This window comes from Phaenicophaeus curvirostris, chromosome 5 (genome assembly GCF_032191515.1).
Source record: "Phaenicophaeus curvirostris isolate KB17595 chromosome 5, BPBGC_Pcur_1.0, whole genome shotgun sequence".
Taxonomy (NCBI): domain Eukaryota; kingdom Metazoa; phylum Chordata; class Aves; order Cuculiformes; family Cuculidae; genus Phaenicophaeus; species Phaenicophaeus curvirostris.
Window position 1 is genome coordinate 35,185,324 of NC_091396.1, and position 26,888 is coordinate 35,212,211.

Genomic DNA, 26,888 nt, shown 5'->3' on the forward strand with positions numbered 1-26,888 from the left:
TCTGAAAGCTACTCTTAAAAACAGGTTTTCCCATGGGCAAGAGAACAAATAAGTTTTTCTTTATAGTTTGTATCTACATAATCTTTTCTTTGTTCCTGGCTTTTTTTTTTTTTTTGTCTGGGCAATTGCAAGCCAGCAGTACTGCTTTAGCCTTACAGATTTGCTGATTGTGCTGCTGGTTGATGCATTTTTTTGAATGAAGAAGAGCATGAGTTTTAATTGTCATTTCTTTGATAAAAACATGCAGGGGCTCCTCATTACTTGGTCAGTGTTGGTCACAAAACTTGGCCCTTCATAATTTTCCAAACAGATCAAAAGATACGGGTAGGTAGACAAATGGTCTATCTTGTATACCGTGTTTCATTAAGAATTATTCTTTTAAGTAACTAAATATGTCCCCAAATGAACTCACTCATTGTATATTCTTTTATGCATTCGGTTGGGTTTTTTATTGTTACTTTTTTGTGTGGTTGTTAAACAAGTTGCACGTACATTTTTAATATTTGTGTTAGGTTTCTCTATAGATACCAGTGTACAAAGACAGGACCACTAAATCATGGTTAAATCAAATATGCTTTATTGTCCAAATATACTAGTATACCTTCACCTATTACACCTGGCTACCTAAAATCTTATCAGCTTACTGACCCATGAATTGGTGTCAATCGCTGAGCAGGAGAAGAAAATGGAGCATGGTCCCCGAACTGTCAAGGGTCAATAGGTACTGCACTTCTAGAGTGTCTCCTAGTTCAAAGACGTGTGCATTTCGTCTTGACCCTCACCCTTCCGGTCCAGCTCCCTTTATACTCTTCTCGGGGACTGCAAAAGGGTTAGCAGCATCACCTGCCACTTGCGTGGCCAGTACATGAGGAGGCTGAGTGCCAGCTTATTTGTCCCATGCTAACAGCTATTTCAATACCATCCCCCGTTATCATAACACTTTTCCTGACTACTCATGCTCCTTGGGCTCTGCTTCAAGGTCGTGTAAATTCCAGGCAGTTACAACCACTTTTCTACTTTTTTTAAAATCTGATTCCCTGCCTGTTATCTGCCTAGTTAAGCACAGTCACATACTTTCTCACTGCAAGCTGGCCAAGAATTGTTGCTTAAGCTAATTCACTACTCAGATTGGAGTGTACAATACTTTAACTAAATATGTATTATTTGTCTATATATGTATCCTGTCCAGCAACAGACCATTGTTTAATTCTGATACAATATTGTATTTTCATATTCCTTTAAAATGATTTCTTGCAGAAAGAGCAATATCCTCTGAAAACAGCTCTTTGTATAAATTGTTTATTGCTTCTTGAAAGCAGTGTAATTCATTTTAGTTACTTAAACTGTCCCAAAGGTCACAAGCAGTATGATCCTGATAATATAATTAGAACTGCAAGTTATCCCAGCCATGAATGCAGTTAATTACAGAAAAAGATACTTTGATTTTATCTGGGAATCATAGAAAATGCACCCCCTTTCTTTCACATCTCGCTTCAGTCCTGTATTAATTTCAAGTCTGTTTGTTTTTAAGTTCCAATTTGGTTTTTTTCTGTCATATGAGGATAAACTTAGGAGAATATCAGTCATATTTATAGATATGTATTTTTGCACTCTATTTTTGCACTCTATTTTTGCACTCTAGCCTGTCTATTGTCATTTAGATACTGAGAAGGCTATGTTATGTGAGGCAGCTGTACAACACAGCCTTGTTCTGTTCAAACGCAGAACTACATCAACAGTATGTTATTAAATATATTTTGTAGTTATTTTATCCTCCAAGTACTTAGTTAGATAGTTTTATTTTTGACTACTCTTGATTCATCCAATGAAGACTTGTGGGGCATAGGGACAGAAAGGGAAGAAAACAAAAATGCACCCTGAAAGAATAGGTGCATTGAATTTTTTTTCCGTCTGAATTAGAATATTATCTGAAGGATCACCTTTTTGTGATTTAATTGAATATTAACACAATATTCTGGTGATGTAAGATGAAAAATAGATCATTCAATTCAATAAATTTCTGTTTAAGACTTCAAGCATTATTTCTAGATCTAATTCTGTATTACTGTAAAATAATGGGAAAATACTGTTGTATATTAATAAATACTGGAACTCTTAATTCTAGATCTTTAATACCCTAGTTTGGAGCTGTTGTGAAGTACAACAGAAATTAAGACATAAGAAGGTTTAAGCCTTCCTTTATATTTTCCTCTGCCAGCAGTTAATAAACTAGATCACCACTACTTAGTACAAAGAATCAGAATTCTGGCAACTAATAAGGATAGCACAACAGTGCAAATGGAACCTCTAAACATCATGATTATGATTTCTTTTTCAATATAGAACAATCTTGTTGTCATGTTCAATTATAATTTGCAGGCCAACTGTCCTTTTGAGCCAGCCATTATATGACTTACGGAAACAGAAGCATTTACTTACTTTCACTAATTGTTGTTCTCTTTTCTTTGATAGAATTGTTGTTGAGCTCAGTTTCTGATTGGCAGTACAAGAAATAGCAAGGCTGAGGGCTCTTTCATTCTGATACAGAAAACTATCACAGCTGCAGCTATATACTAAAAATCCTAAGAGCTTGTTTTGTTTGAGGGATTTTGGTTGGTTGTTTGTTAGGCACTGAATTTTAATCCCTTTCTCCTATCCAGGTTTTTAGAATCTCGATGTATCTATACATATATTGATGTATTGAGTGTTACTTAGTGGGTGGTTTGGGTTTGGTAGTTTTGGTTGGTTTTGGTTTTATTTTTGGGTTTTTGAGTAGATTGATATTAGAGAGGAGTATAGACTGCTATCTGCTTTCAAATTCAGTTGTTATTGGACTTTATATCCAGTGGTTATATATTTACAAACAGATACATGCATATGTGTAATCCTAATGCAAGCTTCCTTTCTTTAGGAGACCCAGCTAATTCCTACATCTGTGCAGAGGAAAATACAAAATATTCCTCTGCTTGAAAATAAAGAGCTATTCCAGGGGGGGCAGAGTCTTGACAATTTGTGTTTGACAATGCAGTTAGAAGAACAGAAAGCAATAAATGAATTGCACAAGAAATTCATGTTGTTGTAGCGAAAGTAAGATGTGCTATCTAGGATTTCTAAAGAGAGAGAAATTTTAAAGGCCTAAATAAGTGGTTTATTTAGAAGTGGACAGCACATCTTTCACTCTTTTCTAGTGATGAAACAGGATTGTGACACGTATCTGTTATTGGAGGAAAGGAGCTTTACATCCTTGCTTTGCATTTTTTGACAATTTTGACTTCATAGATGTTTACTCACCTCCAACCTTTGTTTTTTATGGATTAGAGTTTAAAAATAATCCGATGCTGTGTAGCTGGTTATACCGATTCCCTGGCCACTGAAGTGAAGCTAAAAAGAGATAATCTCTCTAGAGTTTTTGGTTTGGACGCTGGTGTCAGTGAACATCTGTTTAGTTAATGAAATAATGTCTTTGAAGTCCTTACTATAGTCTTTGAGGCAACTGGACCTTTAGACATGGAACAAGCTAGAGAAAGGATACAATTCCATTTGACTGTCTTAAAGGTGTACATGTATTTGTACACATCTTGTGTATTTTGAGGAGAGAAATTACAGACTGTGGAGAATGGAGACCACAAAATAGCAGAAGTTCAGGATAAAAGTTACTTTTAAGAGAGTCTGCCACAGTTACAGAAAGATTCTTAACAAGTATTTTATAGAGTTTCTGGTATTTTAAGAGTTGGTAGACCTTGTAATATAGAGTTTATTAGATAGGCGTTACGAGGGCAAGACTGCTGTGTGACAGCACAAGCACTCTACAGTACTTTCAGGTAGAAATAGTTTTCTCCATGCATAACCATGTAACTTGTGCAACACCATAGCTGTTGTTATGCAATTTAATTTACCTACTAAAGAACATAATATTTTATTAAGGCCTTTGATTTTCCAGGTGCAGAGTATTTGTACTATGGAAGTGGAAGACTTCAGGGTAAAGTGTTTTTAGAATAAGTCTTCCTTTTAGAACAACTATATGTGTCAGCCTACACACAGACACTTAGAGCTGTTTAATAATTGCTTTCTCCCATGAGGCTCCTTGGTGCTGAAATAAGAAGCAGCATGGTTCACCCTCATTAAAACAAATAGATTAATTTCTTACTGAAATGACAGACCTCTTTTTAATCATTCAACTTCACGCTATTTAGAAAAATGTTCAATTACTAAAAGGCTGCCGTGATTTAATGGACTAGAAAGACTCTGCTCTTCAATAAATTGTACGGAATGCTGTGTTTTCTCTTGATAGAAAAATTATTCACCTTATATTTCTCAAACTATCTAAGCTGTCATCTTATTGTTGGATGTCAATTTAAATCTTAAATTTGACCCATAAGCCTTGAAAACTACTTTCTGTGTAAAGTACACGTAAAAATAATGGTGAATGCTTTCATGAGTCCATGCTGCGCTCTAGATGCCATATGAGCAGATCAAATGTGTTGACCCCATGATTAGTGTGAGTGTTGTTATTGCTTTGTTGTCAACTTTTCTGTAAACTGACTCTTTCATCTGAATTTTTACTTTAATTAACATGAATCTAACTGTTTATTTTCATATGAGGTTTAATTCATGGGAATATTGGAGAAATAAAAGGCACTTAACAGTAAACAAAACCACATTAAAAGAATGTTGGGCTATGAGTTTTGCTTCAGTGGTTTCAGCATACAGGATAAACGTGCTTTTCCGTTATGTGGACAGGGTTCATATGATCACACTGCACTTACTGCAAATACATATATGGAAAAGGTCTCTGAGCCGCCTTATTTTCATGCTCTGAATGCATCTGTGCTCGTCTTCTAGCTTGGAGTTTGAAGTAAATCACGGTAATCCCACCTTATTTTGGTTTTGTTCATACCACATATGAATACAGAATTTTTTCCTTTGAGAAATATTCTCCTAGTCATAGAGAGCTCTTCACTGTAGATGTCTGAAAAAAAACTTAGTAAAGTTGTTTTGAAAGTTATCAAACTTTTATTTCCAATGTGTTTGGTTTAACAGACAGAAACTTTTTGTGAGAAAAATTGGTGTAGGCATGCTGTTCCCAAATCTGTTGTGCTTGCTTTTAGGTTGTACTAATTTCATGCATTTGTTTACATATCTCAGGAAGTTTGTGCTTTGTTTTGGTTTTATATGACACTTACCGATACAATAATGCAACTTTTCTTAGTTATCTAGTTGTGTCTTATCCAAAAATACGATGTTTACTTTCTTCAGCTACATTGTTTTTAAACCAAAGCTTGTTGCCTCTTCTGCACCTAGACAGTTGGCTTAAATCTATACTTTTTCTAGGACTAGACTTACACCTTAGTTGACATCTCAAGCTGTCTTTCTGAAAAAGCTGATTATCTTTAAAAATAAGACTCTCTTGACTATAAGAGGATGCCTGCCTGTATAGTTGTGTATTTTTTTTAAATTTCAGGATGGTGATGGAAATAAAAATTCAGCAGTTTGGCATCACAGAAGTATGAGGCATCATAAAGATAATTGAAAGAATATTGATTGATTGATGGAAGATATTTGAAATTACTTTTACTTGCTATATATCATAAGATTTCAAGCTTCTTGGTAAATGGTGTTTTTATGTTGTTTTCTCTTGCATTTCAACTCTAAACTGTGTACTGGTGACTTTGAGTTTCTGTGCAAGTTCCAGTCATTTTTATGGAACTTGTCTATTCTGTTCTGAAGTGAAAAGATAAGGAATGATGTAGATTTTTAATGGCATGATACTAATAATAAAGTGAGGATGGTCTAAGTTAATTTAGGAAAAGAATGAGATAGTAATTTTTTAATAATTCAGTGTTTGGTGAAGTCATGGAACTTCTTCAGTTTGTTGTGTGGACAGAAATCTATTGAGAAACAAGGGAAAAACAGGTTTTGCAGAATGGAGAGGTTACAAGGTAACAAGCAAAACAGGTTACATAGCATTCCAGAAATTAACTTAATTACATATCAGTTATGCAGGTGCTGAAAACAAGTGTTTTATGTGCATTTATGCAAAATTTTCCAGGACGGCACTTACATGCAAAGTTTGCGCATATTAGAATGTTTTATTCTTTCAGTTGAAAATTAGCATCGGTGGGACCAAGGCAGAGATTTATTTTTTTTAATTTCTACAGGATAGACCTCTCTAGGAGCAAACCAATACCACAAGTACTTATGTATGTCATTTTAAATACTGTGACTATATAATCCGAGATTGCAAAGAAATTAAATAGCTTTACACAAGAGGATGTTTCCTGAGAGTTCTGTTAGTAAAGACATGTTACATTTCCATGCTAAAATGTGTCCATTAAACAGCATGTGTGTCATCTGAAAACTTGACATCGCTTAACTTTTCTTTAGCTAAAGCAAGATAAGTTGTTTCTGTTAAAATTACTGGGCTAGATTTTTAAAATTTGATTGTCTTTATTATCTTTAGAAATAATGTGGTCACTCATCTGATATTTTGTTCTGATTACAGAAGAAAAAGAAAATCTTTATTTATAGTTTGAATGTAATAAAAATTGTTTGTATAATGCTTTGCTGATCAAAATGGTGCATTTTCTTTAAGCTTAGTATCTATTTTTAGTAAAGTTCTTTCTAACAGTCACTGTGCTCTCCTTTTGTCTCCTTTTTCTTTTCTTCCATCCCTGAACTAACATCAAGAAATTTTATTTAATGGTGGAAATTCTTGGCTGCTTTGCCCCATTTTTTTTAGAAAAACGTGTCCTGAAATATTTATGTCTTTCTGGCTGAGGATTCACCAATGAATGCTTTTCTCTAAGGCTGAGAAAAAAGTGGTAGTAAGAGAGAAGTGATTGCCAGTAGTTCTGCTGTTTTGTTATGCTGACTTCATAACATGCAGGATACAAGCAAGACCATTTCTGACTTTATTTATTTTTATTACATCTTTAGCTTTGAAAACATTGTACATACCTTCTTGGGGAAATGTTTTAATTCTGAATAATATACTCAGTTTCAAAGCAAATGGTTTCTTTAATATTACTAGTTAATGTTATTGTCAGATGTTCCTTTCTAATTAATTGAGCTTGTTCCAATTTTATTTCTTCCAGTTCAGACAGACAAATGTGGAGACTCATGTAATGCTCTGATCTTGAATGCAGCCAGAGAGTCCTGTTTTACCCTATTTTATCATTTTTCCTCTTTGCTTCTGATGGTGTGTATCCATTTTATTCTGCTGTGCCAGCTGAGTTGCTTCTTGGAGTCTACTTGCTAAAATGGCAGAAAGCTTAATTGACAGGCAAACAAAAATGCAATACTTGTCTGATGGTTTAGCAAGGTGAGTCAGCTCAGTAAGGAATCGGCATGAGGGAGGATGTGCAGCTGCACAGCTAGGGCCTGAGCAACAGGAGATGTGAGTGGAAGAGCCCCTAGAGCCAGTGGAAGGGAGAAGGTATATGATTATATAGGGAGGATGTGAGTGGAAGCAGGGGCGAGTGGGACGTTCATCCTTCTGACGTGACTGAGTGGTAGATTCTGTGCCAGGAGCCTGGTGCTTACAAGTACTACTTGTATGTTAGCCACGAAATGCTGCAATTTATATACTTACGCTAAGTAACAGCATAGATGAGCATAAAAACCCTCTACCATAAACATTGCATAGTAATGTTTGTGATATGGGAAGTTTCCCAATATTTTTTAGAATTAAAATAGGATAATAGATGTAACTGTACTTTCTTGAATGAAGTGGCCTGATTTTTTGCTGGTAGCTTGTAGTCGTAGTTGTGTACATGTTTTGGATTGCTTGATTACTTTCTTCAGATTTTTTTCCAAACAAAAAGTTACTTCCATTTTATCTGCCTAAGAAAGTTATCTAAAAATAGTGGAGCTGAGGGGTAGAGGTTGGGCAGCACAACAGCTTCTGTTTGAGGATCTTCAAGTTTCCCTACTGGTTAATGTAGTCTTTCATCATTAGTGTATTTATAAATTAAAGAATAACTTTTTATTTTTTTAGATGTGTCTGCTGAGGAGAGTTGTATATTACAGCAGAAAAATGCAAAGAATAAACATATTGCCAAGTAGGGTAATGCATACTTATTGAAGGGATATATATGTAAAAGATATTTTAAAATAAGAATGCAGTAATACAGCAATATTTCTTCAGGCTGTAAGAAAATTGTATTTGCATTATGTCTTAGTTTGTTTTCAAAAATCTTGTAAGAAAGAACTAGAATATCATGCAACGTTTTCTGTACATAAAAAAGCCTTTAGAGCTGTTCAGAGGGTCAAACTATAGGAACTACTGGCCCACAGGGAGAAGAAATCAAGTGTCACCATAAGGTTAGTTGTCATGTTTTCAGACCATGATGTTCGGATTTCTCTCTTCTCTTTGGCTGTCACTTCAGTGACAACAGCATGTGAACTAAATGCTCTGATCCTTCATTCATTTTTCATGTTCCTCTCTGAGTGCATAGTACCCTGAGAGCAGAATTCCCATTTTACCAGATACACTAGTTCTCTTTGTTATGGCTAGATTTTAGATGAAAATTACAGTTTACACTTAAATGTCATATGCTTCAGAAATAGATATAGAAGCTATTAAATCTTTTGATTCCACCAGGATCTATTCAAAACCAGAAATATTTTTTTATTTAAGCAGAGCCACTACTGTTGTTTTTTCAGTAAAACAGAAACCACTAATATTGCAACCAGCAACTGATAGAATGAAAAATGCATTGAGAATTTTTACATAGCCAACTGTTCTTTCTGTTTCTGGGTAACTATAACATCTACACATACAACAGTCTTATTTGGGCTGCTGATTAACACTGGCTATTTTTAAGTCTAAAGCATAGAATTTATAGGAACTTTTATAACTTCTATAAAACAATACTACTTCTTGCTCTCACATTGCTCCAATATTTAATAGTACCGTCTAGAGAAACAAATTTAAAATGTGTCAATATTAAACTATCTGATGAAGCTTTACTACAGGGATATTCATTATCACATTTTTGGGGCTATGCTCTGTCAGGGTTTAAAACCTACAAAAAAACCCAGGGAGAGCATAGTAGATCAGTTGACAAAGTGTTCACCAAGTACGCGCACTTTGTGATGTCATGTTTGATCTTGACCATATCTGTTCTTCATAATCCTCTGCTCATAAGAAAAGTGCCTCTATTAATTATTCATACCATAGAGAACACCAATGAAAATCAAAGAGCTAAGTAATCTGCAAAATGGACATGCTGTCCATTTCCAGCTGTTCTTTTTCTACTTTCAGGAATGTTTCTTACTGAAAAACCGTTCAAAGAGAGAGTAAGCGCTTATAGTTGCTGGAAACATGGGGATTTCTGTCTTCTTGTCACAGAGGAGGAGACCTGATTACCTCCTGCTTCTAAAGAAGAAAGGTGGTGAATCCAGTTCAGGGAATTTAATGCTTTCAGCTGCTGTGTTGTATTCACATAGGTAACCTTTTTATTTCCGTTACCAGATCAAAAACAATACCAAAGGTACCTACTTCAGAAGTATCCATCCAGCCAACATAAAGCTTCTAAGATCTTTACTTGGAATATATTATATTCCTGTATTAAGCACCTGTACAGGGTGCTGCTTTGACCTTTCAGTAGCAGTGAGAACATGTAGAAAAACACTGCAGTGGTAATGACCTATGTCTGCTGACAGGCTGTGCAGTTGTTCATATATGAAGATGTCTGGCTTACGAAAGACATTTCCTATGAACAAATTCAAGGACTACCAAATGCAGCCATTGATCTAGTACAAGAATATAAAAGGTATCAAAGAAAGCCTGTAAACACTACATAACTGAAGAAGAGGGTTTGTTTTGTTTCTTTTGAGCAGCCTTTTGTGAAGGGTACCCCTGAAAGTGCAGAGTAAACCTTTTTACTATGTTAGTCCTGTAAAATTTATGGCTGCAGTTCTGGACTCACAGAAGCATGAATAAATGCACTGTTAATGGATGCCAGACTGCATGGTGAAATCAAGCTTGCAGTATGAACTTAGTTACTTTTTCAGTCATGTGACTACTTACAAATATGTAGCACCTCATGCGATAGTGTTTTCATTATTTATTTATAGGCATGGAAAAAGCAAATCTACAGTCCAGATAAATGCATTGTGGAGAAACTATAGAGAGTTTTTTTGAGACTGCAAACTTACTATAGTCATGTTTTTATGTTTGAATCAACTGATAGATGCTTTTCTCTTTTAAACTATTGCTGTCAGATAACCTGGAATTATTTATAACTCAAAGTAGGCCCAGTACTTTTGTCTTCCCTAATTATTTAAAAATGTGTACAATCTATATGCTTGACTTCCAAGACACATCTGATGACAAAAGCTGGAGGAAGTAATTTGTTTTACTATACCCAACAAGATGGTAATGATTGTCTGAATTACAAAGATTTTATTTTACCTTTACAACTCATCTTTGCTACTTGTAGAAAAAAAATCATGCAAGAAACATTTTCAAATCAAAATATTTAAATGATAATGTAATCAGTGTCATATTTCTCTTTGTACTTAACATTATCATATATACCGGACTGTACTTTCTCCATGTAGTCAGTAAACCTCTTCCACCTCTTGATTGTATCTAGCATGTGTTGACAATCTCTTGACATTTTCATATTCACTTGCAGCATCATTTACAGAGGATATAGCATTTCTCATTGTGCCAAATTGACGTAAGTCACAAATCTGGCTCTTCTCTCATTTTTCTGGTAGCCAAATTCACTTCTACACCTTTTCATGAAGGATGCTCTCCTTATAGCTATGAGGAAAAAGAAGTCTTTCTCAACCATGATGATCTCATCTACGGAAAGACATTTATGTTAAATTAAATTATTGCGATATAGCTTTAGTTTTCTTCTGTAATTTCTGTGATGATTACAACAAAGTTTGTCATCTTTATTTAGAACAAAAATTTCAGAGCATGTTCCTTGATTTTTTTTTATTTTTTTTTTTGTTAAGAGGCGTTCTGAGCAGCCACCATCTCCAGCAGCTTCTGGAGATTCCTTCTGCTCAGTTCAAAGGCCCTGGGGTCTCTCCAGCTCAGGCTGATGGATGTGGCAACTGCTTTCCCATTTGCTTGAGCAAGCAATAGTGAGGGTAAGTCTGCCCTTACACTAGGCCAATGACTTATATCTCCTTTGTATAACCCTACTTGGAAAGTCTCACAGTGAAATGCAGACATGGTAAACAGAAAGATAGCTCATTAAGTTAGTATATGGCATTTTCCAGAATTTCCTTGTGTGCATTTTGACAGTCATAGAAAGAGAGCTTGTTTCTAAGATTGTCAATTGCTAAACTGTTTTTTGTTCTTCTGAAGTTAATAGATTAAATTGAGGCTGACAGTGTTTTTCATAAGGGTATGTCAAATAAGAGTAATTTTCAGCTATTGTGTCTTCGTTTTTGAAGAACCAGAGATGCATGGCTTTCCAGTATTTGACTGTTATATTTTGTTATATTTGCATTTATTTACCTTTTTTTTTTTTAGGTGCAGCACTGATTGTGGATGTTGTGCTAATGTACTATATAATAGAAAACATTTCTAAAAGCATAGCAATCTATGTTTTGATCACTAAGTACAATAGCACAGATAACCCATGTACCTTATGTCCTCCTGGCATTATCTATGATAGATTCCCCGCCATCACCTTTGAGGGTAAGGGGATAGATACGTTTAGTGTGAAATGTTTATTTGACCAGAAATACGAGGTGCGACACAAAAAAAATGAGATTGTGCCTGTAACTCTATTATTTAACAAACTAAGAAAATAAGCTATGATCACTTTCAAAATAGTTCCCTTCTAAATTGAGGCAAAGCTGCACACGATGCTGCCAATGTTCAAAGCAATTCTGCAGATCATTTTCCAAAAGGCTGTTTAGAATCTCCGTCATTGTTGCTTTCACATCTTCTATGAACAAAAAAATTGATTCTTTTGGGAACCAACTTGATCTTTGATATCTCTTTCCTGTAAGTCTCAGTCCATAATTGAGTAGCTTCCATTGTGCATTTCTTCAATTTCACAAGAAACTTGATATCAACTCACTCTTGAGTCTTGCACACTGACATTTTCTGTCTGAGGGTGAGAGAACATCTGTATTTGAACACACATCCATCCATTCACACTGAGTGAAGCAATGAAGTTGAGCCTTGTCTCACTGTGAGTGGTTAGAACCTGTTCTGTAACCATCTCTTTGTCTCTCCCCTCCCACTCATGGCTCCTGAGCTATAGGGTTACTCTTGTTTGGGGTTTTGGTTTTTTTTTGTGTTAGACCTCATATTGTTCCCATACTTTGTTGACCTTCAGATTTGCAACAAAACTGTTTGCTAACTGAAGCCTGTGGAAAAAATCCTTTGGCTGAGAAAAAGAGATCATATCACTGAGGTAGTATATTAGGCTATCAGCAGAATCCCGAGTGATCTTCTTGTCATCTTAAGACTTATGATTCTTTTTTAGTCTCTGAAACCTAAAAACAAAATTTAAAAAAGTAGTTTAATAAATATTAGTTTTTTAAAAATGAAAGTGGTAACTAAAACCAGAAGTATTAAAAAAACCCTGTATGTGTGTTTAGAGGAAAGGTCATTCGTTTTTTATCTGGGGGGGAACACACGCACGCGAGCAGCATCTTGGTGAAAGCTTTTTTCTCTTGTGCTATGAAGGCTAACATTTTTTCTTTTTACATATATGTGGCTATGATGTATAACTATTAACTTAAGCATCTTTTACTTGTTCTAAGCACATTTTTATTGTCTACTAATCCTTATTCTCAGCTTTGACTCTGTTTTGCAGGTTTATATTGATTTAGTGGGCAAAGTGTTGTGAACTCTTACCCTGTGTGATTGATAGTTGAAGGAAAGTTGATTTTTGTGTTTGTGTGTAAGAAAGTAATAAAAATTAAAAAACCTTTCTACAAATTTCAGTGTCCCTGATACTGCTTTTTAAAATAAATTTTAATTAGATTAAGAATTAGAGAATTTGAGCTGCTCAGGAAGATTCTATCAAAATTATTTTTTCCAATGAAGAATGCAGTTTATTACTTAAATGCTAAACCTTAAGTTCTATACTGACTTGGTATATACTACATAGTGACTTCATTGTTGACATGCTAAATAAGAATCAAAGTTTTAATATGCCCAACAAAGCAAGGCTGTCTGAAACCATTTTCTTAAGATGGTTAAATAAAATAAAAATAATCCTGCTTGATGGTAGAAATATATATTCAGTACTGATCTTTTTCTAAAAAAAATCCCCCCAAACCAACCAAATTAAAAGAAAACAAACGAACAAATTAAACCCAGAAACATTTTGAAATTCCTGTATTCAAAGGACAAATGTCATAACGTTTTGTTCGAGATCCTACTTTCTCAATGCAGTCCAAATGAAAGCAATTAGAATAATGTTTGTTAGGTGCCTTGCATATTTATGTGCACAGTGAAATGTTTACCACAAAGCAATGTGATTTGAAAAGGCAGAGCAGAGAGAGTACATAGTACTTTCTATGTGATTCACTGGTCATTTCCTGCTAAAGTAAAGGATTTATTGATTAGCACCTGCTTATTATGTTCCAAGTAGGCTAGAGGGACTTAAAGTACCATAATCATGGTCAGAAACCTGGAAGAATTGATTTAAACAAGGTAAAAAGCTAAAATAAACCTATTAAACAGGGCTGCAGCAGTCACGGTGATGGGTGAATGAATAAGCAGAGAAGGCTTTAACGCAACATTAAAATACATCATGAAGTAATGTCGTTGAGGGGTTGAAGTTGTGTGAGCCTTTTTTTTTTTTCTGCCTGTATAGAACAAGATCTTAGAAAAATCTACAAGTAAACAGCCACAGAAAGTAAATATGTCTAGTAAATAGCTACAATACAGTTAATTTTTCATTTTAGCCTTATTATTATTACCAGATAAGTTACTGTCTTCAATATCTTAAAATGTGAATTTTGATATTGCTATGATGCTACTTAATAGTATGCCAATACTGAGATGGAAAATAAATTCTCCAAATGAGTATTTAAAAATGAACACTAGATTGCGCATTTCAGTTCTGTGTTGTTTGATCACAGAAGACAATTAAATAAAAATCAATGCTTTAGCATTATTCAGAACGGCGAAACACTGTATCAGTGGTAAAATACGTAGCCCAGATGGTGTTTGTCATGCAGAAAACTGTAATTCTCCATTCTATATCATCTCTTCATGTGTTTTTATTTTTGGGAGAGCTGTAGTTCTTGTCACTACCATACAAGGAGAACTTGTGTAAGAACATTAAGGGGTGTATTACTATGAGGTTTGCTTTTGGATTGCTTTACTTGCATCATGTCAGAGAATGTAGTGGCTTTCTAAGCCTTTGTTAAGAAAAACCCAGTATGCTGCTTGCTTGTATTTATGATCTGAAGCAAATGCTTACCAATATGCTGTTAATTTTAAGTTGATGTTCCGAACTCTCTGGTGAGCCATTACTGGACTATATTTAGAGAATTAGGAGTAACTTGCATATGCAAAGAAGTACTTTGCAAGCTTTTTGCGTGCTTCAAGAAGTGGAGCTTTACTAGTTTAACTTTTTGCTAATTGTAATCCTTTTCATTTTGTTAACATATCTGAAGGAAAGCCCCCTATTGTGTTTTCTGAAGATACTTCTTTTTTCTTGTTTCATTATAACAAACAAAAAAAACATCTTGCAAACTTGTGTTAGTACTATAAGTTGTCATATCTTGCGGAAACCTTCATAAATGCAAGAAAGCCAAACCTAGTACTGACTATATCAAACCACTTGAATATTTTTAGGCTTCAACCTTTATGTATAATTTATGAATACTTCTGAAACATAGAGCCATAGGCATGGCATACTGTACCGCTTGCATGAATTGCAAATTCTTTTTTAGGGAAGAATGCTTCTAATTTGGATGTGATGATATTGAAAATACCCACCACAGTAGCATATAGAATACTTATTGATTATATAATTGCTTACTTTGCTGTAAATGCTGCATCCAGTACAGAATAAGGAATGAAACTGTAGCATTAAAAAAAAAAATAGAATATAGTTTTGGAGTTATCAAATTCTAATAATGTGAGGGCTGTCAAATACTGTGTGTAACATCATCAAAAAATAATACTGCCTTTACATGCTTAAAATGGAAGCTTGTATAATCAAGTGTCAAAACTATTGTAAACTTTCTTGTCTTGTCTGCTATAAAAATTGCAGGGAATCAGGAGAGAAAAAGGGAAGTTTTCCAGTGTTTTTGTGGCACATAAGAACTAAAGATAGCAGACTTTATTCTCAAATTGTGTCAAATTAATGGCTATTATTGGGCTAAAAATAGCAAGCTGCTTAAAATAAAGTATTTTTAAATTTTTTTCATTTTTTTGATCTAAAATTACTGTCTTTTTTTAAAAAAGATAGGCATTTTTTGTAAGGAGATACAATGTGGAATAAAGGAGGCTTATTTTGTATACTCCTGCTGTTTGCAGATAAGGAAGACATTTGAGGAATTTTAAAGTTTTCAGACAAAATATTCTTACAATCCACTTAGTGAAAGCAGTGGTTATCTAGTGTGAATTTTTGCAATGCACCTGCTCTTAGTTAAGCATGCCAGTTAGATATAAAGTTCTTTTAGATGGAAAGGTGCAAGACAAAATGTGATCTACTGAATTGTGTGACTTTCTCAACTCCTGTATACAGGAAACAGTGTACTTGCATGCACTGTTTACTCAGGAGGCAGAATTAACAATAATCCAAATAAAGAATAATTAGGAGGAACTTTGCTTAAATTGGACCAGGTAAATACGCACTAGGCCACTGTTAGGGTGCTGTTCCACGATTCATCAAAATATATTATCATGCCATTTCTGATGGTCTTCCTTCTTGTAGCTAGCATGACATGAAGTATCTAAGCAGCAGTAGAAGGTTTATTGCCTTTTTGGAATACATATGTTTTACTTAAACTTTAATTGGAGAGAACATTCTTGCTCCTAAACAGAATTGAGAAAAAGCCATCTACAAAAAAAAAGGTAGTTTAGTGGGAAGAGCACTCTGCCAAGTTCAGACCAGGAACCGTGCTTTGAATCTGAGCTTTCTAATGAGTGATCTAGCTAGCATATGGCAAAATTTGAAACCGTGTTTGGTTTTATACAGTAGGATATTAATTATATTTGGATTTAGAAACATTGTAAAAGTTGGTGGTCTTGTATAATTCTGAAAGAATGAAAACTTCCTGAATAAATTGCAGACATTTTGTCATGCATTATGGAATGTTTATTTTAACTCCTGACAATATCAGAGCTCAGAAGTATAGGATGTTGAATTGCTAACAGGTTTTATTGCCTAAGGTATGAATCAAGGGTACTATTTCAGCCCTAACCTCAGAATTATTTGTTTCTTATCTGTTTAAAGATAAGCAGTTCACCACAGCTCTCATTTCCTCTTCAAAGTGATTTTGTCAGCTTGGAGGGGCCATCTGCCCTGAGGTCTCAAGGCAGAAATTTTGTTTGATAGAATCCATAGGAATGCGTCCTTCTCTCTCTCCTTCATCCTCTGATGCCCACTCACTGTGGCTGCCACTCAACAGTTCCTGCCCATAGGCAAGGCAAATCAGGGTTCTTTTCAGATGTGACCAGTTTCTGTTCTCATTGAACCTTGTTCCTCTTGTTTCAGATCATCTTTTCATTCTGTCTCTTCTTTCCTCACTTGCAAGTCAGAATCTTTCAAAAGTAACTTGTGCCAGCACATGCAAATGGATTCCTCTTTAGAGTTCTGCAGTTTGACATTATGTAAATCTCCCTTTGTGGGTGGAACTTTGCCATTTCTTTGTTTCTTCCAGTGCTGAATTACAGCTGTGCTTCCTGCTGTGGGCACAGGCTGTACTCATATTAGATGCCTATGTAGCCCTGTAGAAAAGTGGATCTTCATGAAGGGCCAGATCGTTAGGTTCCTTAACCTATTATTCTGTGGAGATCAAAAACTCTGCTATTACGCTACTCTTTCCCCTGTTGGGTCCAGTCTTGGGAACGTACATGAGTTCCTTCCCTTCTACCCAAAGGAGAGTTGTCTGTCCCTGTGCCTTGGGAAAATCACAAATTTCACTTCCCACTATGTCATGTGGTTGCTGTGAAGAAAAGTCTTTGGTCATGAGTATTTATGCATTAATTTATGAGGTGATTTTTGCCTTTTTTTAGCATTTCTCTTGAGTGATATTGCTCAAAAATCAATATTACCTATGGATTTTTATACTTTGTCTAATCTAGTAAGTTGGTTGCAGTGACATTAAAAATCACTAAGTGTGTTATAAGTTCATGACCTGAAAAAAATGGCACTATAAAATGTCATAAAGCATCAGGAAAAATGTAAATATTTGAGGTGGCTAGCTGATACTTAATGACTGTTTTAAATTTAACCTATGGGGTGATCGATAACCTCACATTTAACTATCATTTTATTGTTTATCCAGTAAAAAAGTGAATAATGGAGAAGACAGGGTTGGTACTTATGAATAGCCATATCAAGCTATTGTGTTTGGGTGAAATTTTAAATATGCTTTTTTGTTCAGTGCATTTTGTTCTTATATTTTACATTCTTTCTACATTCTAAGAGGTAAAATCATTAAGTATTTAATAAAAATTACATGTGAAAAATAGAGATGCGTTTAACAAAATGTGGAGAAGTTAATTAGAAAACAAGGAGAGTCTGCTTGACGCTGTCTATAAAGTTTGCCATATGGTAGTGTTGTCTCCTTGTACACCCTGTGGGTATAAAATGTGTACTGACTTGAAAGAACTGTTAGCTACAGATTTAAAATAAATTTTTCTTCCTTTACTTACTACTTTTCCTTTGTATGTTTTCTGCAGAAAGGTAATTAATTAAGTGAAAGGTAGAGCTCTACAAATGAAAAACAAACAAACAAACAAACCCCCAAAAATGCCGCATGGACCATCTGGAGATACATACACAAGGTCAGGCATCTGAACATGCTGTGTGATATGCTACTTTTGTAAAAACTTTCTAGACCTGCAACAGTTTATGTCCCAGGGTCTTCCTGAGCCAGATATGTAATCTCCGTATTTAAAAAGATCTGTCTTGTATCCCTCCTTGCATCTATGGAAATTTGGGTCATCTGCACCATCTGATGGCGTGGAGTCACACAACCTAGCTTCAGCTTATAAAGATTTGATGCTATTTATTTGTTTTGAGTACGTTCCCTGCTGGAATGACTCTAGGTCTTCTGTGAGAAGAGACAATGAGCAGTGAGCCCTTTTCTGCCATTTTTATGCCTGTCATGTTTTTTAGATCTCTGTCATGTTCACTTGGTTCCTCTCCCTTGGCTTAAGTTACTAAATTGTTTCTCATACAGAAACTGTTCAACACCTTTTGTAATGCTATTAATTTTTTTCAGATTGGGCTTGGGAAACCAAGGGTGTGCACAGTGCTGGAGGTAATACTACCTGACGGGCGTGTAATGATGTTCCCTGTGTTGTTTACTGTTGGTTTTCGAACCGTTCCAAAGAATTTGTTTCTTTAAGCACTGCAGGACTCTGATTCTAGGTGGTATTGGTCAGCTCTGAACTTACTTAGTATGTGAAGTTAGAATTGCAGCATTTTGTATTTTTGATATGGAGTTTCATCTGACATTTCACAATCTGCTTCCTCAATCTTGTGAAGATCTTCCTTCATCTTCACTACCATGAGAAACTTAGTATCATCAGCAAACTTTGTTACTTCATTTTTCTCATCTTTTTTTTTAATTTTCTGTTTTAACTGAGTGAAGCGGTTAAACAGCTATGATCCCAGAGAACTGTACTGATAGTTTGTTTTAATGTGAAAATTTACTCCTTTTCTTCCTACTTTTAGGCAATTATTTATTCATACAAAGCCTCCTCTTTTTGCTGCTCTGAAGTCTTAGGTGGGAGAGAGAGTGGGATGTCAGTAAATGCTTTTGGAAACATGTAAACAATGGGTGTTACATCTTGCTTATTTGCATGATTTTTTTGCTTCTTTCAGGAAATTGCCTTAGACCGTGCGGCAGAGTTTTCCTTTTCAGATGCTCTGCTTTCTCTTCCCCCAAGTATTATGTTTATCTACATATCCATTACATTTCTTATAGTTTCTAACATTTTTTCCATCAACCATATTGAGCTGATATTGCACCACTCTCCTCAGTCTTCTTTCCATGCTCCCAGTATCCCAGTGTCATCATTTTTTTTTTGAAAGGCTTAAAGGCATTCCAGTTTCTTCTGTCTTGGTCAACTGGTGTTTATGCAGAAGCATGTGTACTGCTGTTTGTTTTTCTGAACCTCTCCAGATATAATTTTATTTGTTCTGTTTTCCTGTTCTGACTCTTGTTAACCTTTACCTTTTAAAAAAACCCTATATTCTTACTTATAACCATTGTGTTCTTTGGCAGTTGTTGGCTTCATCCTGCTCCTCATTTGAAAAACTGGCACCAGATCTTGATTTCAATAGGCTGCAGTTCCACTATATGTTAGATTACTTCTGTTCTTCCTGAATAGATACTCCTTGTTCCAGATGTGGCACTAGTTGCTGAAGATCCTTCCTTCTTATTCATTTATCTGCATTGCATTTTGAATGTTGAGGACATCATTTTGCCTTGATCAGATGATCCCGTTCCTTGGTCATATCCACATATTTACTTTTCAAATTGTGGTTAATAGTACAAGTATAATGGTGCTAGGGAATTAATTTAGAATATTGTTCTTCTTAAACCCAGTTATAAATACACCTTATAGTTTGCATTGAAGGCTACAAGTATCCTCGATGTCAGTGTGTTTGTACAGAGCTCAAGAACTTCTGCTGGTATCAGTCGAAGAATGTTATTTAATATATTTTGAGACATGAATTCTGCTACTAATTAGAATCTTTGTGCTAAGTTGTTGCATAAACTTTCTGGAATTTGTAATAGATGGCTGTGCAGCCTACTGGTGAGCAGCAGAATGAGGAAAAAAGTATAGGTTGTGCTAAAATATTTGTGGTGAAGGCATGTTGTTTAGAAATACCTGTCGTGTTCTTGATAAAGGACAGCCTTTGCAGTGACTTGCAGTCTATCAATGTTAATAGTCTTTGAAGAAAATTAATATCTGTTCAGTTCTTACATGGTCTTTATCTGTTGGTTTTGTATTCTCACATTCTGAAAATTGCTATTACTCAGTCTATGCTTGTGGCAAATTGCATAAGTAGAACATTGCAGCCTTGGTCTTAGTTACAGTGTGTACTCTATCAAACTAGAGAAACTAAAAAAAGGAGAAATAGAAATTATTGGTGTTATTAGAACAGCTTTGAAGAATCTTTAGAAGCTTTGTGTCTTCCAGAAGTCTGTTTCTCAGTATTATATACTACTTCATTGTGGGAAAACTATCATATATGGATCATTATTTCTTTATGATGTGTTTAAAATTATTCATATAAAACCTTTGCAGAACATACATTTCCTAGTGTTGGAAGAACATTTGTTATGAATTTTTATATACACGTGTAAGTCTCATTTTGTAAGAGAAAAAAAAACCATCAGGTGTCCTACAAAAAGAAATCTTCAGTAGTATTTATCCAAAGAGATTTTTATATAAAATAAATTTTAGATAGATAACTAATATAAAAAAAATATTATTAATTGCACATTCTGATGATGTTCCAAAGCATAGAGTCTGTGGTTATTGGCATTTCCATGCTGTTTTCCAGATCATCATAAGCAAGCCGTGGATGGTTGGATGTTCTTCCTCATGCTTTTTATTCCAGTTTGAGAAAGATTCACTCACACTCAATTAATCCCAAAAGACTGATAAGCTTTAGTTTTTTCTTTTTTCTTGTAAGTTAGTTCAAAATTCATGACTTGGTAGTTGCTCACCTTTGCTTTGATCTATAGATCTCTGTCTTCTCTTGGATCTTCTACATGAAGTATTGCATTATCATAAGTGAAAGAATATGTTACTGATGTTCCCCCTGCTTCTCAGGAGAGTCAGTCTTATGTGAACCATTGAGGTTGGGTAGAATTTCATGCATCGTTTATGCCTAAACTCTGTGATTCGGATTGTTTTTTAGGAGAAAGTAAATTCTGATCAAAAAGATGTGTTTAGACTCCTGTATTTGCCCTTGTAGTGCTCCTTTCAATTGTGTCAGTCTTAGTAGGATCCTGTTATGTTGTTTGTTCCCCCCCCTCCAATTTGAAAATCTCTAAGACTACAGAACACTTTTTTCCTCTGTCTTCAGTACTGGTTTGTGTCTTTTGTTTTTAATGAATTAGAGGGCTAAAATGAACAAAATCATTCCACTGAGATGTCAGTTTTCCTACTTAAAGCCATTTTTTCTCCAATTTTTTCAACTTTTAGAGTCATATAATTTCACAGATTGGAAAATATTTATTACAGATTACAGGTAGGATTTTTTTTGATGCTACAATTCAAAGAATATTTGTATGAAGAGCTAATTGGGCAAATGAGGCTGTGAAACATGTTCTATTTAAATAAATTTATTTAGCTTTAAAATATATTGAAGTGCAAGGAAGCATAGTGATTTAGATTTGCTATCCTTTCACAATAAAGTTACATTTTATGCAATAAAGAATATTAAGGCTTATTGTGAATGTTACGAAAGATGATGTGTGAAGTTTACTTGAATGCATTATTCTTAGCTACTCTGTATTTGAAGACCAAGTAATATCTGTAAGTAACATCAAAAATACTTTCATACGAATAGTTTTTATGTTGGAAGGAACTTAGAGTCATTGCAAGACATTTGATTAGTATTCATGGCATAAAAGGAAGTTATTTTCAGGGTAAAGGAATTTGTGAAAAGATAATTGGTTAGACTAGCATTCTCATTAACCTAATTTGCATTAAATGTGCTGCTGTGAATTTTAGTTATTGCTTTGCCATTTAAAAGGCATGCTTTGTTAACTTATTTAAAGAACCTAGTTAAACTACAGTTTAAGTCATAGCCTTTACTTCAGCGATACAATATCAAATCAAGGATCTGTTATTACCAACTTTTTGAGACTGGAGAATCATAAACCAGTTCTTGAGTCCAGTAGATTTTCCTGATAAAGTAGATTTGATTAGCTGCCTTACATCTGGTCATTCTCAGATACCAACAAGCTTTTGACTAATCCGTTAGTTTAATTTTATTCCCTTATAGGAGCAGAAGAAAATTCCATTTCCTCTGTGACACAGCATGAGAAATAACTGAAGGAAACTTGAGGATATTGTAAGAAAATACTTATGCCTTCATTCTAATAATATGAAGACTTTGAGTATCACTTCATTATTTTTCAATAAAACTTCTATGATTCCATGGTAGCTAATATGTTACTAAATTGAGTCTTTAAAACATGAGCCGTTAAAACATTTTAATTTGCACATTTTAATGCACATTTTAAAATCATGAGACTGAATAATGAATTTGGATTTCTTTAATTTTCAGCTTTAGTTATTACTTACTAAAAGTATTCTAGATGTTTTTGAAATAGAGGGATCTATTTACTGCTGTGCTGTGCACAATGAAGAAGGCAGCTCATTTGTCACCAGTGGGTCAATTGTGAGTGATCAAGCTAAGTATTTGCATCTGCCGATAGGTACACAATGACAGGATCTTATTTTTCCATACTGCTTAGCATACCTAACTAACATGGACCTTGATGTTCGTAAATTATATGAACTACACACTGGTACATACACAATGGTCATAAATATCTGTATAAATAAATTTTCTTTCTGGAATGCTTCTGAAGATAATGATGATGGATTTGCCAGGTAAATGTGTGATTAGTATATGCAGCTGCATCAGGGACACAAGTATGTTGTCTACCCAGTAAGCATACATGAAATGCAATCCATTAGAAACATACTTTAAATATTTTTTTAAAAGTCATGGCAAATAAATTTTACAAGTGAGCTTGGAGATGGTTAGGACTTTTTTTTTATTGTTTGGCAAAGAATTATGCCAATTACTATGCTATTTTGCTGCTTATTCATTCTGTTTGCAAAACAGAAGCTGGCTGGCGGTAACACAATTAAAACTGCTGAAAGGCTGAACTCTCTGAATCTTGGGGACAGGCAGACAATGGAAAAGAAAGTTTTGGAGACTGCACATTATATGTTGGGATTTTGTATTGCAGGATTAAGGGCATGACTTGGGCATTGTCAAAGGTATAAATGGCAGTTAGGGTATTGAGAACCAGATGGAATTTAGATGCTCAGTTGTTGGTAGTGCCATTGTAAGCTTCCTTGAGCGCATTGGGAAAGAATGGGCTGTTGCTTCTCAGCTGTCTGCTGGACTAAACCCTGGTGACTTACAGGCAATGGTTAATTCTCAGGATCAAATTTCATCTCCTTAACACAATAAATCAATGGTGTTTTTTTAAAAAAACTGAAATAGCTCTTTGTTTTCAAACTGTGTAGTCTAAGTAGGTGTATGTCTCATACTCTGCAACAACAACATCTTTGCTTTCTGTTACTCTGGAACTTTGGCCATCATCTTGCAAACCTAATCTTTCATAGTTCCTCTGTCATGGACCTTACTATTTCTTTTGAGTTCCTGGAATTCTTGTGTGTTTTTTCATTGAATATACTTACAGGACTGTCTTTTGCAACCTGACACGGTGCTGCAGTAGAATCTAAACCAAAATAATAATCTACATCTCCCAATAGTAAATGGAAGTTCTTTCTGTATTGGAAGAATGTGGTAGGAGGTTAGAAGATCTTATGACAAAGGTTATGTATGTAGCTTAAGTAGCTTTAAATTTTCTTTTAATTCAGTCCCTTATGAATATTAATTGGAGTTTGAGATTCAGTGCCTTTTTTTTTTTTTCTTTTTATGACATGGTGGAATAGGGTCTAGTTCAAGGAATAGAGTCTGGGAAGTTTAGCTACCAGACCAGAAGTCTTTACTTGTCCTGTACAAAACTAATTTTTAGGACATTTATAATCCATTTTAAGAGAGATTTACATGTTGATAGAAAAGGTCTGTCTAAAGCACATTCAAAGCTGCTCATAAAAAATGCACTGTGTGAATACTGTACATATTATGTTGTCGAAATCAGACTTTTCAATGAAAATCTTGCTTGTTGACAAGGCATCTAGCACCTTCTTCTTCCATTTTGAATCTTTTATGCCTTTTTCAGTACTATTTTGTGAATAAGAGATTAAAAGATCTTTCTACGGTACTTTGTGAATACAAGAAGCATTAAGTGCAAATTTGTTAAAGATGTAATGTTTATGGATTGGATTTACTTCTTTGGGATTGGGAACTTCAAAGAGAGAGCTTGTTATTTTTTTAAAAATAAAACTATTTTTTATTTCTTTTCTGTAGGTGATTCCTTTGCACAGTTCCGATTTGCAGATGAGAAAGAATGGGATAGAGAAAGCATATGCCATAAGCAGGTAACAGAGTGAATGATGAAGTGAAACAGACTGAAAAATGAGTTTGTATGAATGCTTGCCTGGCAAAGAATACTTAGGCAGTGCTCTTTATTCTGTATATCTTTATTACTTGGTCTCTGATGCTGGAGGCTTTTGGGTCTTTTGCTTAATGAAAAATAATCAAAACAGCAGGCTAGGTTTTTAAGTAATGTTGCAAGAAAAGAGCAAGCAAATCCATCCAGTGAAGGGAGAATAAGGGAAACTGTGTGTTTTTTCTTATCAGTTTCTTCTGTTCCTAGTGTGCAGGATCAGTATCCAGAATATTAACTTCTTCATAATTTCCTCATAGGCTTTTCATTATAACATTTAGGTGGTTTGTACTCATTAATTCATTTCTGAATGGCTAAAAGCCATTGTGAACAGAATGAAGTTGCATTTTGCCAGTGGATTTCACAAACATTCTTCTGGCTGCCAGTGATGAAAGTGCACAGTTCTGGAGCTGGTCCAACGCTCTCACTCATTGTGAGGTGTGTTGGGGTGTGCACATTCTTCTGCCTCTGTCCCTACTAAACTGTGGTCATTTCTCTTGACCCATCCCAATTCGTTGCTGTGACTTTCTCGCTGATGTTATGTCAATTTCAAATAGTTTACTAGTCACCATTTCTTTTCCTTTGATTTCTTACTCTAGTCAGGAAGCCTGCCTGAGATGGTTTCATAGCATATCTAATCTAGCACATTGTCTCTGGTCCTCAGCCAGATATATCATTTTTGTTTCTTGCCGATCTTTGTTTTCCCTGAAAGCTGGATCCAAGTCTGATTTTCATCCCGAATCCACTTTGCCAGAATACATGCCTTTGCCTCTTAGCCTCATCTATTTCCAGTTCTTTGCCTGTATATACATTATGTAGAAAGAGTTATTGCAAACTTAATTGAAGTGATAATGACAGAACAAAATTAAGAGAAAAGGCTTAAAAATAGTTGCAGAATGACTAGGTATTTCTTATTCCATATTATTTGTATTAAAGAAAGCAGTGGCAAAGTATCAGTGTCAAATATGAAATGGAAATGTGACATGAACAATAAAAAACTTTTAGGTTATTAAGAATATTATCATCCATTGTTATAAAAAATAGATCTGGATTCACTTTATTTTGTATTGATAAAATGTTTCAGAGCACAGACGTAATCAAAGTGGTAATAGTCATTTGAATCTTTCATTAGAAAATGGCAATTCCAGCAAAAAAGTATGCCTCTGCTTATTTTCTTGAACAAGTGGTTACATCTGTCATGAAGTGTTTATAATTTATTAAATACTGTCTTGGTATCTTTGTTTGTCTTTATTCAGACACTACTTTTAGTGAAATCATTACTTAGATACCGAATTCCTTCTTCCATTATATTATTTCTCAAAAATCCTCTTTTCCTTCATCCACAGCCTTTCCTTATCTTCCATGTCTCTCATTTCACCTTCATTTGCAATGTTCATTCACATTAATATTTTTGCAAGTGTACTTAGCTCTTCCTAATATTGTTCACTGATACTTGATTCTTTACAGTTTTTCATGTTGCCAGATTCATACAATTTCTTTGCAGATGCCATATTTGGTCTTCAATATCTGTCAAAAGAACAGGATTTTCTGAAGTTCTAGTTCATTACTGGGCAATAAGAATAGCTTGTGAAGACTTTTTGAGGTTATTTGTACCAATGAACCATCTTTGATATTCACTAATCCATTGTAAATATAGTTGCTAGTAAAGAAGAAAAATTTGAGCCACCAAGTATTTAAATTGTTTTGTTCTTTTACTTTCATTACTGGATACAAGAACAAGAATTTAGATGCAAGAAATAGTTGAAACAATTGCATTAGTTCTATTTTTTGTTTTTGATTTTCGTAAATATGCTCTGAGAACACACTGTTACTTTGATGTTCATTCTTGCTGTGGGTGTGCAGATGTCAAAAGCCATCCTGTTGACTCCCAAAAGGAAGCAGTGTGAATTGCTGATCCATTTTGTATTAATTTGGTTTTATTAATTTACAGCCTCCCCTGTCTCCCTTCCCCACCCCCAAAACAAAAGGGAGCAAGAAAAAAAGGAAACTTTAGTAACTGTTGCATTAATAAGTGACAGTTTCATCTTCTGAGCAACTAGGCAGCAGCAGAGCATTGTTCTTGCGTTTCTTCTTAGAAGTGTACGTAACTATAGTTTGTTGCTTTTGTAATCATCAAACCAACATTTTAAAAGATTGGTGAGCACACATATAAGTATATGTGGTTTTTAGGCACTTAAAGAAGTACAGCTAAACACATGCAACATGGTTTGATTGCTTAGAAAATACTAATGACATAATAGAGAATGGTGATTCCCACTGCATAGAAAGCTTCAAAGCTTCAAAGCTTAAAAGATGTTTGAGTTGGAAAAGCCTCTTATGACATTGTCAGCTTGCAGAACTGTTTCCTGATTTGAATTTTCAAGGCATTTCCTAAGGAACATTCCATTTAGACCTTGTTTAAAACT

At 34.7% G+C, this 26,888-nt stretch overlaps 1 protein-coding gene across 2 annotated transcripts in view; it reads left to right on the forward strand.

Annotated features, from left to right (window-relative positions):
• Positions 1 to 26,888, forward strand: part of AVEN (apoptosis and caspase activation inhibitor) — a 94,571-nt gene that overhangs the window by 63,898 nt on the left and 3,785 nt on the right. For both annotated transcript variants that reach the window (XM_069858307.1, XM_069858308.1), the window contains exon 3: positions 24,324 to 24,394. In XM_069858307.1, the coding sequence (XP_069714408.1) occupies positions 24,324 to 24,394 (71 nt within the window). The remainder of the gene's footprint in view (positions 1 to 24,323; positions 24,395 to 26,888) is intronic.